The sequence below is a fragment of the Penicillium oxalicum genome, chromosome I (assembly GCF_001723175.1).
Source record: "Penicillium oxalicum strain HP7-1 chromosome I, whole genome shotgun sequence".
NCBI classification, from domain to species: domain Eukaryota; kingdom Fungi; phylum Ascomycota; class Eurotiomycetes; order Eurotiales; family Aspergillaceae; genus Penicillium; species Penicillium oxalicum.
The window spans coordinates 3,411,765-3,425,499 of record NC_064650.1 but is presented as its reverse complement, the minus strand read 5'-3'; the positions used below and the strand labels follow the sequence as shown (position 1 = coordinate 3,425,499).

Below are 13,735 nucleotides of genomic sequence, written 5' to 3'. Positions count from 1 at the left end.
ACACTCGGCGCCGAAGTCGACCCTATTGGCCGCCTGGTTCGGATATCATCAAAGTTTGGGCTAACGGTGCCAATTGGAGGTATGATGGCATGCCCAGTGGACTGCGGTGGAAGAAAAAGCTAATCAGCAGAGAGGGCCACTTGGTACCCGACTCGGAAGTCTCCAAAGTTTTTCCAAGATAGGCCGGCGTCATCGCCCCCAATCGTCGTCGCTGCCACATTAACCTTTCTGGGGCAAGGAACCCACTTGACCCAAGAGTGGAAGCTCCCTTTGGGCCGTTAAGGATCGATACAGTGCCAGACACTCCGTGGCCGGTGGGTGAGGCATACGAGGTCCTGTCCACTATGCGGATTAGGCGTACTGTAGTCGGACCAGGCTGCTATAGTGGGAACTTTGTGGTGTGGCTTCCAAGTCAAATCAGGTCAAACCATCGCCAACAACACCCAGAAACCTCGTTCAGCCCCCCCCTCTCTGTCTTTCCGTCTCTCTTCTCTCGCTCTATCGCTCTCCACCCCCCTTTCTTTGACCTGTTGCTTTGTTGGTCTACTAGTCACTCTTTGGTTCTCTGGGCTTCCCACATTGGCTTTGGTCTAAAATGCAAGACCCCGTTGCCAACTGTGGGGGTCAAAAAAAGTTAACCAATTGGCACCGAGCCACTCCGAGTTCACCAGGATACAGCGATTTCGGCCCACTCGATGAAGATCGAAGGATTTCTCATAGCCGCTTACTGCAGAGGACGTCCAATCCATACCGTTCTGCGGCCTTTTTGGTACAATTGAGCCCTGGGATTACTGTTTCCATACAGGGCAAGAAACATGACCGACAGGAACCGCCGATGGACATCTGTCCGGGTGAAGGCGTTTCACACCCATTCGGCTTTTGTATCCACATCTTTTGAACTAAATCCATAAGTGGCTTGTTGCTTGGAACCCATTACTATTACTACGACTCCTGCTACGTGCCTCTTTCATCCCCATCTATCATCAACACTCAGACCAAGTCTTCTGGGTGACCTCTTGATACTTCTATTTCTCCGAACAACAAGAAACAGAAGCATTCTCCGCAGCCTGTCAACACCCTCCCCGGGTGGATCGACAGTCTATCCACTCGAGAGGAGTGATTGTCGTCGGCTACTGCACGTTGTTTCATACTTTGCTACAATCCATCAGTGCCTAGTCTGCACCAGGGCTTTTGCATCCCAGCAATTGCGGGGACCGACTGGGAGCTCTTTGAGCTTGACTTGAGAACGCTCTAGCCAAAAGGCCTCAGGAGTCTGAGAAGTGAAGCAAGAAAAAAAAAAAAAAGGACAATAATCTCGTGCGCGGATCAGGAGTGAACCTTTCACCCCGAGGCCGATTGGTATCTTTTGCGATCAAAAAGGTCTGGAATCGCTTGCATCGTGCTCATCCAAATTTTTTTTGAGAAAAAATTCCTTATACAAAGACCAGCTGTAGGTTCAACCTGTGTGTGAATGGTGATATTTTGTGTTTTCATTCTATTTTACACTTGGCACCCCTCCTCCTTTCTACCTTTTCTCCAGCCTGACTCTCACCCGTCCACGGCTGACGCCCCTCTGGCCCCCTCCATCAACCCACTTTTGGAGTATGATTTCACTCTGTTGGAATCCATGTCGTGAACTCAAAACAGCAATGTCGCCCGAGAACTCAAACTCATGTTATTCTCAGTCACAAATCAGCTGTCAACCCACTTTCCTTCCGCACCCAGATCCCGAACTGTGCCCGCCCACGCACGAGTCAGGATTTGATTCTGCTTATCATCGACGTGTAAACCCGTCTCTTGGCTCGGACTATTCCTGGCCCTTTCATATTCTGGCGCCAGGTGTCAGTTCCTGCTCGCAACAACAGCAGCTACTGCCAGTCTCCCTTCCACTGCAATCAAACACCTCGTTACCGCTGAGTACGGAGGTACCTCTCACGGCTAGTGACTTTGAAATCGCCCTATCGGTGAAACGCCTTGGAACCAAGCACGCTGGAAATAGTGGCCACCAAGGAAAACCAGTCCCTGACGAAAGCACCACACGGTCAGTATCCCCTACCATGGACAGGACAAAGTGGTCAAATAGTCTCAATGGCTGCATCAGCGTCAACGTGGATGCCTGGGAGTGTCACTGACCCTGCAAGCGGTCCGGCAGCAGTTCGGAGCTTCCAGCATATCCGATGTCAGTAGCTTCAAGCCCTTATTTGATCGGCCTGATGCAGCAGAACAATGACCGTGAGTGACTTCTTCTTGAGCGGGACAAGCAGACGTCTCAACCCCAACGGTCTGACAAATTTGCTGATTTGTCCAAACCAGCCTACATCTGGGGCAATCGCTCTTATCCACCCCAGCCTCCCACGGGCAACTTCAACCAGCAAATTCCCCCTCAACAATCATACCCACCGACCCAATTCCCCCAAGACTACCAACTTCCACCCGGCGGGCCGGCATCCTATGTACACCCTCACACCCCTCAACAATCTTCTCCTTACCTGCCAGTGGCTTCCGGAGGCATCCCCCGCCAGGTTCATGCTCAGAGGTATGCGTCGATGACGCTTCTCCACGCCACCAGGCCTTTGAACTAACGAATACCAACGACAAAACAGTCCACCTATTGCTCCCGCCGCACGCTCATTCCACGCGCAGTCGGCTCCTGCCGTGATGACCGAGCAAAGTTTTGCAACAGGGTGAGTCTCTTATGGGCCTGGCACCGATAACATTGCGGTCAAACGATCTAACATCTGGTCCAGATCATCTCCATATATGATGAACCAGCCCACCTACTATTTCCCAGAAGCACACACGATTCCGTAAGTGCGCCAGAGTCCAGCGTGATCGTCCCAATCCACTTTTTTCCATCCCCCTCACCGTACAGCAATTGACCATTTGGTATCAGATCAACGCACTCTTCACATTCCTCTCCGATCAGCCCCCAGGCTTCGTCAGTCCCCTTAGAAGGTGTCTTCCATTCCCCCTCCGCACTCTCCTCCGGTGACTCCAGGGAACGTCCCGTGCGTGGAGCCAATGCACGACCCCGACCACAATGCTGGGACCATGGCTGCGATGGCCGTGAGTTCTCTACTTTCAGCAATCTCCTGCGTCACCAGCGAGAGAAATCCGGCGTCGTTGCAAAAGCGGAATGCCCCGTCTGCGGTGCAGTTTTTACCCGCACGACGGCTCGGAATATCCACGTGGCACAGGGCAAGTGTAAAGGTTCCGGACGGGAGTCTTCGACGGACTAGCCTCTTTTTTTTTGCCACGGAGTATTCGGGTGTAAAACATGGCGCAAAGGGTGTTTTTGAAAGGTGATCGGATCATGCAGCTTTTTTTTTTTGCTTTTTTGGGGGGTGTTTCCTTCTTTTGCCAGGATACATTTATGACACTGTGTGTGGGCGTTTTTTGTCTTTTTTTTCCCCTCTCCTTTTGTTGTCTTTCTCTGTTTTTGCTTGCTTTGGAGAACTTTTGCCTTCAGACAGGGCTGGTCACTTGTCGTTTTGAAAATGTATAGCCATCCATGACAGTCACATGAGCCGCCATGATAACGCATCACACGCTTGGATTCCAGCGTCTATTAAAGTTAAGAGGGTCAATTCTCAACCGGAACCCCCCATCAGTGTGCTTGAAGCGCTGACTGAAAGGTCTGGTTCCCTACCTAGGTGGATGAGGCAGTCGATCTATGGACGTGGACGGGAACCTTCATTCCAAGAATCCGAGTCGGGTTCAAGCTAGAGAACGACAGAGAACCCTTGATACACTTATGTACCTAGCATGCCTGCAGTAAACTACTAAGATGTACTATATGAGCTGTCAAAATTAGCCATTTGCTTCATGTTTATTAGCTTGGAAGTCTGCTAAATGCTAGAAGTGCAAACGAGACAGAATACACTTCATCATGTAAAGGGACGGCATAAATAGATGGTACTATATAGAGAGGAGGTCTAATCGCTGGCCCGGACCACTTATAGTAGAGCATTTGGTATCGAGATGCAGTGGATCACTCGATCCATGCAAGGCACTTATGCTGACTGCAGTGAGATGACGTTGGATCCAGTCTTCAGACTTTTTGATCCCCTGGGAAATTTTTAGTTTTATATTCTTTTCTGGAAAAAAAAAATAGAAAAAAAAAGAGGAAGATGAAGAGAGAATCACAAGTGCAACCTCAATCTAGGTCACAATCACTTTTGCTCGTATTAAAAGGGCCGGGAAGTGAGCATTCTGCTCATGCCCTGACAAAGTGGTCGTAGGATTTAACAATTGCAATGACGTTGTGACTCCAGATCGATGAGAGAATGTATGCCTCAGGCAACCAGGACCCTGGTGACTCAAAGTGGTCACCACATCTCCCCCCTCCTCTTATGATCTCCACACCAGGTATTTGCGACTTGGTCGTGAGTATCATTTCAACACTTACCCGGATTTCTGCTCGGCGCAAGAATGCCTGCTTCCGTCTTCACAGCTACAATTGCACGTTTCTGTTGGAAGTCTACCTCTTACCGAATATCTCTAATACCCGTATAAATTTGCATTCTGCGAAAGGAACAGTCATGGCTTCTATCTTCACGTATGATCCGGACCCGCCCAGGGTGTCCTCCCCATGGTCGACGTCGGGGTCTTCCACCCCGCAGAGCAACCAGACGAGTCAGCCTGCCCTGAACAGTAAAACAGGCCTGGCTGTGCGGACCCGATCCAGTTCTCATTTGGATCGCGCGCCGGACTTTCTGTCGGACTATGGAATCACCAAGCTTGAACCGGAACCTCAAGAGGGTCCAACGGAATACAAGTTGCATCTCTTGCTCCGCCCTCGACGGCCTTATCTTTCCATGTCCACGGGAAGTGTAGTCGCAGGCTCGTATCATTCTCGAGTCTCAGTCACTCCAAATTCGTATTCCTCGTCCCCGGCGCAAGATGCGGCTCCTCGGCCAATGCAGGCCAAGTCGGCCCAAAGCCGGCAGCAGCGACTGCAGGGTCTGACCACCCAGCTTCTTTGGCGCCTGCAACAGTCATCGCCATTCCATTCATCGACAACGGCTAATCTAGTCGTGCCTGTGCTTCCGGATGCGACTCCGCAACTGGGGGTGCCGTCGAAACCCGCCCGTCTTCTGCCGGGTCTGGAGGAAAGTCAAGGTGCCTTGTATGAAATCGGCGTTGCCGATGATGGTACCTTTGTCGGACTCACCGAGGATGAGCTGGATGAGAGCGTCACGAACTTGCGGGCCATGTCTGCCAGTCTGGGATGCAAGGTCGAGATCCTCCGTCGAGTCGTCGTGGGCAAATGTGAATGGGCAGACGACTCTCCTGCGGTGCCCCTGGACTCGAGCAAATGCCACCGGGCCAATCTCTGGGTTGCAGAAGCTCTGGTCTCGCCAGACCTGGATCACTACAAGCTGACCTCTTCGCGGGCGAGGAAAGATTCCGCATCTAGCTCTTTGAAAACGAATACAAGTGCCGAGACCAGTGCAGAGGAAGACTCTTCCACCACCGAGCAGATTCGCATCTCCATTGCCGGGTCGAGCGCATCTGGAAAGTCTTCCCTCGTGGGCACTTTGACATCGTCCATCTTCGACAACGGTCGAGGAAGCAGCCGACTGAGCTTGTTGAAACACCGTCACGAAATTTCCTCGGGCATCACCAGCTCAGTCGCGCAGGAACTGATTGGCTATTCTGGCGACAAACCTCCTATCGTGGTGAATTATGCGTCGGGAAACGTGGCTGCGTGGGATGACATTCATGCCGCGTCCCGTGGGGGTCGTCTGGCCTTTGTGTCCGACCTCCCGGGTTCGGTTCGGTATCTCAAGTCCACTTTGCGTGGACTGGTGAGCTGGGCTCCCCACTATGTGATGCTCTGCATCCCCGCCAATTGCGGCGATGAAACAAGCGTTGACGCGGATTCCGCGGTTGAGCCCGCTGGAGAGATCGAACGATGCTTGGCGTACTTGGACCTATGTCTGAAACTCGATATGAATGTCATTGTCGTCGTCACCAAGCTGGATGTGGCTTCGCGAGGAAGGTTGCGTGAGAATCTTGCTCGGGTTTTGTCGGCTCTCAAGGCCGCCGGCCGTAAGCCGGCAATGCTCCCTGCGTCACCTGCAAAGGATAAAACATTGGACCTGCAGCAGATTAGTCCTGCTGATAGCGATGGTGTGCGCAAGGTTCTTGCCACGGCAGGTGATCAGTGGCCTACCACCGTGCCTATTGTTCTCTGCAGTGCGGTCGATGGCACGGGGGCGGGAAAATTGCATGCATTGCTACGTTATCTTCCAATTCCCACCCGCCGGCCACAAAGGAGCCTGCGTATTGATCGACCATTGGGTCAGTCAAGTCACCCTACGGCCGTTTTTGACATTGACGAGGTGTTTGCGATACCACCATCCAAGGTATACTCTGTATCTGCCGACAAAGACGGTTGTCAAAGCCGTGGTATGGTTCTTTGCGGCTTGGTGCGGCATGGTAGTATCGCTGTTGGTGATGAGATGGTAATCGGCCCCAGCCTGGTCGACACTTCCGCAGACTGCGGTGGTGACTCTGCCCCCTTGAATCTTCTTTCTCGCAGCAGTGGTCCCGGTGTCTCTGCTCAGTTCCCCGCCTCCCTCTCCCATGGGATGCTTTCGAGCAAGGATGGCTTGACGCAGGTCAAATGGCAACGCATCCGGGTCGTCAGTGTTAGGAATCTCCGCTTGCCGGTGCGCCGCCTGAAAGAGGATCAAGTCGGCACCATCGGAATCGAGCTGCTTGCCTCAACGGAAGACGGGAAGCTGCCTCAGTTGAGCAGAATTAGAAAAGGCATGGTACTTGCAGACCTGCATCCATCACTGTATCCGAGTCAGACGCTTCCGTCGCCCCTGTCGCCGATTCTGCCCCTAGTCTTTCACACTGGCTTCACAGCGACTTTCTCGGCTGCTGAATTTTCAGCCCCCAATTCGCCTCCTTTGCTTCTCGGCGGAAACGCCATCGCTTACATAGCCAATGTACGTACCACGGTGCGGGTTGTCTGCATGGCCCTCGCAGGTGCCGGTGACGACCTCCAAGAAGACCCCCATGACGATTCTAGGTCTCCATCTCCCACCGAGCTAGAATTCTTCAGCTTCGACGGCGACGACAAATCTTCCTCGCCGTCGCCATCGAAAGAAAAGAGTGGAAATGCCAATCGCGCCAGTCGTGCAGATGGATCAATCCGACGCCGTCCATCCGCTAACGATATCAGTAAGATGGTCTCGTCCGGCATATCGGGCAACGCACCAGGAGCCTCCGGAATCACCGAGGACGTCAAAATCACCTTTGGCCTTGTCACATCCGTGGAATGGATCGAGCTCGGTTTACAAGTCCTCGTGATGCCGGGCATGTCGATGACGGCCTCGGCAGGGGTGATGGCGCCTCTTCCTTCTTCTCCTTCCCTTGCTGACAGCAATGTCAATGCCGGCAGTGGCTCGGGAAGTACCACTGGAGTTAACCCGATGTCCGGACTAGAAGGGTTTGTCGGGACGGTCTGTGACCTTGTTTATGGTAAACCCGTCTCTGGCTGAAATGTCGAGGTTCATGTACCCTTGCATTGAGGATTCTCTCGTTTTCCATTTTCCCTCCTCTTTAACTCTGTGAATGAGTGGAGGAAGCGAATTTTGGAAGTGTTTTTTCCCCTTTCCCCTTTGCCCTTTGTTTTTGGTGGAGGTATTTCCTGACGTATAGCGAGCGCGTTGCGTTTGTATCCTGTGGTGATTGGACTTTTTATTTCAATACGGCGTTGATGCTGGTCTTGGAAACAATTTCGGCAATTCATGTTGTTCTTTATCTTTTTCCGTATATGCTCACTAGGCTTTGTCACTGGTACTGGTCAAATCGGTCCAGCTCCACTCGTTGTAGATGCGGCAAAATTTAGAATCTATACCTGGATTGGAGGTTGATCACTCCCAAGTACCCGGCAGTGTCTATATAGACCTTCTTCGACAAAACACAAGCGGCGTGGACCTCGTTCCTCAATTTTGGAACCTACTCCATGATGGATTAGGTTGAATACACGTCCCGTCCAGGGGCCCATCTGCGAGATCAAGCAGGCACAAACCCCCTCGGAGAGAACTTTTGGAAAACAGTGAACAATTGCACAAGACCATGAGAACTATGCTGCAGCTGAAGTTGGGGATTTCTCGGACGTCTGGAACCTCCGGTTGCAGACTTTTCAATAAAAATCTACTTTGAAACCTGGACTACCTATCCATTTTCTCCAGGTAACGAACAAAGACTCACCCAGCGACCTTGGTGTCGTCGTCAGCCCCGATCACCACCTACCTCCTCTAGGCTGGGTTGATTAAATTATCTTCAATTTAGTGAAGTCAGGCTAATGCGCAGATCTGTTTAAAAACTTGCATTTCCAACCTACAAAACCGGACATCAGATTGCCCTTTCGGACCGCAGCAGCTCGCCTCTCATGCTCCATGCCGAACCCTATGCGTTCTCAGAATTCCCTCACCTCGAGATATTTAGGAAGACATTGGAATTGATTCATCATTTCCCAGCACCGTTCATGATGTCATTTTTTTTCTTTTCTTTTTGCTTGACAACATATCAAGCATGATGCTCAAAAACACATGAATAGAGCTTGAAGTCAGTTTCAAGGATTTCAACTTTTAACCCCCTTTGCGCTCATTACGGGTGAAGGTGCTGGTCGAACCGATTGTTGCGCTAGCGTTGCGAAACTCGATCTTCTTGCGCTCCATCTCCAGCTGTTCGAGACCCCAGTCAGTGAACTTGCGCAGGGATTGATTGTTTGTTTGTTTTCAACTTCAATCTGGCAGGTTGCAAGGGCTTGACTTACCACTTTCCGTACCCGAGTCAACGCGGCGTCGTTGCCTGCGACAAGCGGCCGACAATCCTCGACTCGATACGGCGGAGCAATGCTGACGGAATCGGCCACCACAATTCGGGGACCATTCCAATGGGCAGGCATGGTGCGGCTAAAAGCATCAAAAATATCCTGAGCTTCGCGGGTGACGCCCTTTCCACGACGGGCTTCACGGTCCATCGCCTCGCCGATCGCCTTGGCCTCGCGGGTCTTCAGGGCACGAATGTCGAGCGCCTGGATCGAGGGTATCGCATCCGTAAAGGAAGTTCCATCGGAGGAGTTTGAGGGGGCTGCGAGCAACTGGAAGTTTTGGATGCGAGAGATGGGAATGACGTGATAGTCTCCATTGGAGGCTTGCTTCGAGTCCGCAGCGGCCGAGGCGGGGAAGGTGTTGATGGCGACGAGGTTGGTGATAGGGCATGCGGTGAACAGGATGCCTTCGAATGTGGAAGCATTTGGGGCAGCCGTTGTAATACGAACACTAGGAAGAGCGCAGACAAGGCGGGTTAGTCTCTCGTCGGCTGTCCATCAAAGGAATCAACGGAGTGTACGACCAAGGCACGCAGTGCTTACCGTGCACCGATTGCGCCGCTCAAAGCGGCCTCTAGAGGAACCATATTCGCCGTCGTGCCGCCTGCAGTGGAGGCACTGCCGGGATTCTGATTCCCCTTCGCTCCAGGGTTCTGGCGCTTATTCTCCGCCATGCGGCGCTTGATGAGGGCCTTGGGCGGTGTGGTGCACACGTCAACAGGTGATACACGAGTTGATCTCACGGATCCAGATGGAATCGAATGGGGAAAGAGCTTATCAAAGATGAGATGAAAGCCCCTCGCTCATTTGGACGTTGCCGATCACACTCAATCGCCGGTGGGGTTTCTGGAGACGGCTCAGGTCGTGCTCACTGCTGGATGACTTCGGTGTTCCACGGACTAGTAGCTGCGCCTGGAGCGTCAATGGGCGGCGGTCCCCACTTCTCTCTTCTCTCGCGCTGAATGATCGGGAAGGTAACAAGGATTGCACAAGACCAGACGGAATGAGCGATGGGAGGAGAAGAACCAAAAGAAAAGAAAAAAAAAGGAAAAGGAAGGAGAGAGTGCCTTTCCCCGGGACTTGTTGGATGAAAGAGAGGGGAGGTGATGCGATAAGATGGCAGGAGCAACGTTGCTCGGCCGTGACCAAATCGGGTTTAGTTCCAATTGTGTCCCTCTCGGCTGGAGTCGAGATGCGCCGGTGGACCAGAGTCAGAGCGACGAGGTAAAGTCTGCCTCTGCTACGAGAAAGCTCCCAAAAGATCGACCGTCAAAACCAAGATAAGAGACAAAGACAGAATCGATGTAATTACAAAAATTCGTTACGTTCCATTCATAGTGGCATCTAAATACATTTGAACCCAAAATTTTATTCCATATCGTTCCAACCCACCGCTTATGCGATGTAGGTGGAGGCGGAGACATCACCACCGCGGCCAGTCCAGTTGACGTGAATGTCCTTGCCCTCGGGGAAGTTCTCGCTGGCGAACTCGGGCTTGATGCGGAAGGTGTGGGCACCGAAGTAGTCGCGCTGAGCCTGCAGCAGGTTGGCGGGGAGGTCCTTGGTGCGGTACCCGTCGTAGAAGCTGAGGGCAGTGGTGAAGGCGGGCAGAGGAATACCCCACAGAGCAGACTTGCTCACGACGTTACGCCAGCCAGACTGGGCCTTGTGGATAGCCTTGGTGAAGAAGTCGTCGAACAGCAAGTTCTCGAGGTCGGGGTTGTTGCGGTAGGCGTTAGTGATGTCCTTGAGGAAGACGGAGCGGATGATGCAGCCACCACGCCACATCAGGGCAATGGAGGGCTTGTTCAGCTTCCAGCCGTACTCCTTGGCGGCGTTCTGGATGAGCATGAAGCCCTGGGCGTAGGAGATGATCTTGGAGGCATACAGAGCCTGCTCCAGGTCGTCGATGAAAGCGGCCTTGTCGCCGGTGAATTCGGGGGTAGGGCCGCTCAGGATGGTAGCGGCACGGCCACGCTCGTCCTTGAGGGCAGACAGGCAGCGGGCGAAGACAGCCTCGCCGATGAGGGTGACGGGCATGCCGAGGTCGAGAGCGTTGATAGCGGTCCACTTGCCGGTACCCTTCTGGCCGGCCTTGTCGAGGATCTTCTCGACGAGGGGAGTGCCATCGTTGTCGTTGTAGTAGAGAACATCGCGGGTGATCTCAATAAGGAAGGAGTCCAGAACACCAGTGTTCCACTTGGCGAAAACGTCGCCGATCTCCTTGCAGGACAATCCAAGACCGCGCTTGAGAATGTCGTAGGCCTGAGATTGAGTGATTAGTTTTGAATGTCGACGACAATGACGTCCGTCGCCAATCTTGACGGGGACGACTGGAGACTGATCCATTCGACAACGTCAGGGAGACTCACCTCGCAAATCAGCTGCATGTCACCGTACTCAATACCGTTGTGAACCATCTTGACGTAGTGGCCAGCACCCTCGTCACCGACCCAGTCACAGCAGGCCTCACCGTCGCTCTTGGCGGCGATGCTCTGGAAGATGTCCTTAATGTGGGGCCAGGCGGCCTCGTTACCACCGGGCATGAGGGAGGGGCCGTAGCGGGCACCCTCCTCACCACCAGAGACACCGCTGCCGACGAAGTTGATGCCCTTCTCCTGGAGGTACTTGGTGCGGCGGTTGCTGTCGGGGAAGTGAGAGTTACCACCGTCAATGATGATGTCGCCCTTCTCCAGGTGGGGGAGAAGAGACTCGATGAAGTCATCGACGGGCTTGCCGGCCATGACAAGAAGCATAATGCGACGAGGACGCTTCAGCTTGGAGCAGAACTCCTCAACGGAGTGAGCACCGACGATGGACTTGCCTGCAAATGGAACAATTCAGCCAACCCGCGCAGAGCAGACACCAAGTCAAAAAGGGCCGTTGCCCGGAATGGAGATTGCTTACCCTTGGCCTCGTTGTCGAGGAAGCGGTCGACCTTGGAGGTTGTGCGGTTGTAGGCGCAAACAGTGAAACCGTGATCGGCAGCGTTGAGGATCAGGTTCTGGCCCATAACGGCCAGACCGATGAGGCCGAAATCAGCACTAGGAGCAGGGTGCGCCGGTGCGCCGACATTAATGCCGGCGAGACGGGCACTACAGTCAGTGACAAGGTTCTAGCGTCAACAGCCGGAAAAGAAAAGAAATGACAAATTGAGACACGCAGAGAGGGCGAGAGGGGTTATCATTTTGCTTCATCTCGCAAAGCTCAGGAGGCCAAAGTCTCCAGAACCGTCCTCCGGTGAACCCGGCCGGAAGCAGCGCATAGATTGCCCATTAGAACAATTTGCTCACTTGAGCTCTCACGCAGAAGCAGAAGGTCCAATGTTCTCTTTCGAGTCGCCTGGAAGCTCAAGGGTCCAGGACAGTGCACCAAGAGAGGGGGCAAGAATGTGGTGATGATCGTCGGGATAGTGACGGCGGGGTATCCATGCTGGTGCGCCATGCACAGGAGGGGGAAGATGTGGCAGGGGAGAGAGACTTACACAGCCTGGTCAGCCATGGTGTATGTGTGTGATTGAAGATGGAGAGAGAAAGTAGATTGTTGTAGGGTATCTACAGAGGTGGGATGGCGAGAGGAGATGAAGGAGTGAGGAGGAAAGGAGGGCGGAGGGGAAAGAATAATAATCATGACACCCAGTTAGCCGGCTGACGGAGCAACTCTTCCGTCATCAAGTGGGCTGTGGGACATGCCGGCGGGGGTGCGTGGGCGGATCAGTCCAGTACTGTAGTACGCTCCACTGTACGATACTCCTACAGTGGTAGTCTTCTATCGTTGATGCTTGAGTGTTTAGTGTTTATTATTGGCATTGGCATTGGCATTGAGCACTCGATCACTTATTGTTAGTATTGGACTGTTGCGTCCGAGTTGTTCAGGGACAATGTAGGTCCCTGACTCGGTATCGGTATCTGGTAGGCTGATATTGAGCTTGACCCATGAAGCCCTGAAAGCAGCGAGCCCAGACGCTAGTGGTCTTCTTTTCGATCTGGATTTTATCTCGTTGCTCCTTGTAAAAGATGCCGGTAAGGACTCTACTTTGCTGGCGTGACTTGATGGAGAACGGCGACATTATCGGCCGTTGATGCTCGGATAATGCGGACGTTCTGGTCGAGCACCTCGGGGCTTGCACGGTGAAATGAAAGCGCTTATGTCGGTGAACTTTGGGACCACAAATCAACGGCAGAAGTGCAGCCCGGGATGCTCCTCCCAAGGCCATTCTCTAAGAGGTTTGCTTGAGTATACATGGTTACCGGGGCGGCTATTGTTCTTACAGGAGGAGAGTCCTCCGGTGAAGAGTTGAAGAGGGTCTCCTCCCACTCGGCTCTCGCTCGAAGAGGATAGAGCCACAGGCCACGATCCCGTCCTGATTCAATTGGCTGTTTGCGTAGGTTCTGGAGATTGGTATGCGAACAGAGTTCGGACTGTCACGTCCCCAACTATGCGTCAACAAATCCCGGTCGATCTCGTCCTGACGAGGTGTACCTTTTTTGGATCTGAGTGGTACGCTGTCGACTGGGCACCCGTCGAGAGAATCGACCTTGCGAGCAACGGTCTTGTACGAGAGTACACCGATTGTACCGCTCTCGCAGGTAAATTACCGCGGGGCACGGAGGGGTATGGAGGGGCAGTGATCTCATCATCTCTTCCGCCCGCACGCGCTGCGGCCTTGATTGGTCCTCAACCACGCCGGAAAGGAGAGTGAAAAAGACAATACCAATGAGCCTCTCAACGGTATAGATGTAGATGCGCGGTGCTCCCGAGTCAAGCTCTCTTGAGTCAGAGATTAGCTCAGCCTGAATTAGAGATTGGTCATGGCCTCAACTCTCCAGTCGGGGACCACGATCAATTGCATCCAGCAGGGTTGTTTGCTCAGTCGTC

The 13,735-nt window shown here is 53.1% G+C and overlaps 5 protein-coding genes across 5 annotated transcripts; 2 read left to right on the top strand and 3 right to left on the bottom strand.

Annotated features, from left to right (window-relative positions):
• Window positions 1-1,649: 1,649 nt before the first annotated feature.
• Window positions 1,650-3,239, top strand: POX_a01114 (uncharacterized protein; the record flags this gene model as incomplete). Its single annotated transcript, XM_050110044.1, has 6 exons — window positions 1,650-2,041; window positions 2,153-2,232; window positions 2,314-2,536; window positions 2,604-2,684; window positions 2,748-2,807; window positions 2,894-3,239. The coding sequence occupies 6 exons, from the start codon at window positions 1,650-1,652 to the stop codon at window positions 3,237-3,239; spliced, it is 1,182 nt and encodes a 393-aa protein (XP_049973812.1).
• Window positions 3,240-4,286: 1,047 nt separating this feature from the next.
• Window positions 4,287-7,517, top strand: POX_a01113 (uncharacterized protein; the record flags this gene model as incomplete). Its single annotated transcript, XM_050110043.1, has 1 exon — window positions 4,287-7,517. The coding sequence occupies one exon, from the start codon at window positions 4,287-4,289 to the stop codon at window positions 7,515-7,517; it is 3,231 nt and encodes a 1,076-aa protein (XP_049973811.1).
• Window positions 7,518-8,612: 1,095 nt separating this feature from the next.
• On the bottom strand, window positions 8,613-9,531 carry POX_a01112 (uncharacterized protein; the record flags this gene model as incomplete). Its single annotated transcript, XM_050110042.1, has 3 exons — window positions 8,613-8,708; window positions 8,801-9,308; window positions 9,401-9,531. 3 exons carry the CDS (start codon window positions 9,529-9,531, stop codon window positions 8,613-8,615), a joined length of 735 nt encoding a protein of 244 aa, XP_049973810.1.
• A 721-nt stretch (window positions 9,532-10,252) lies between these two features.
• POX_a01111 (6-phosphogluconate dehydrogenase, decarboxylating 1) lies at window positions 10,253-12,358 on the bottom strand (the record flags this gene model as incomplete). The annotated part of the gene is made up of 4 exons (XM_050110041.1): window positions 10,253-11,122; window positions 11,230-11,681; window positions 11,765-11,952; window positions 12,342-12,358. The coding sequence occupies 4 exons, from the start codon at window positions 12,356-12,358 to the stop codon at window positions 10,253-10,255; spliced, it is 1,527 nt and encodes a 508-aa protein (XP_049973809.1).
• Window positions 12,359-12,728: 370 nt separating this feature from the next.
• Window positions 12,729-13,073, bottom strand: POX_a01110 (uncharacterized protein; the record flags this gene model as incomplete). Its single annotated transcript, XM_050110040.1, has 1 exon — window positions 12,729-13,073. The coding sequence occupies one exon, from the start codon at window positions 13,071-13,073 to the stop codon at window positions 12,729-12,731; it is 345 nt and encodes a 114-aa protein (XP_049973808.1).
• Between the last annotated feature and the right edge of the window lie 662 nt (window positions 13,074-13,735).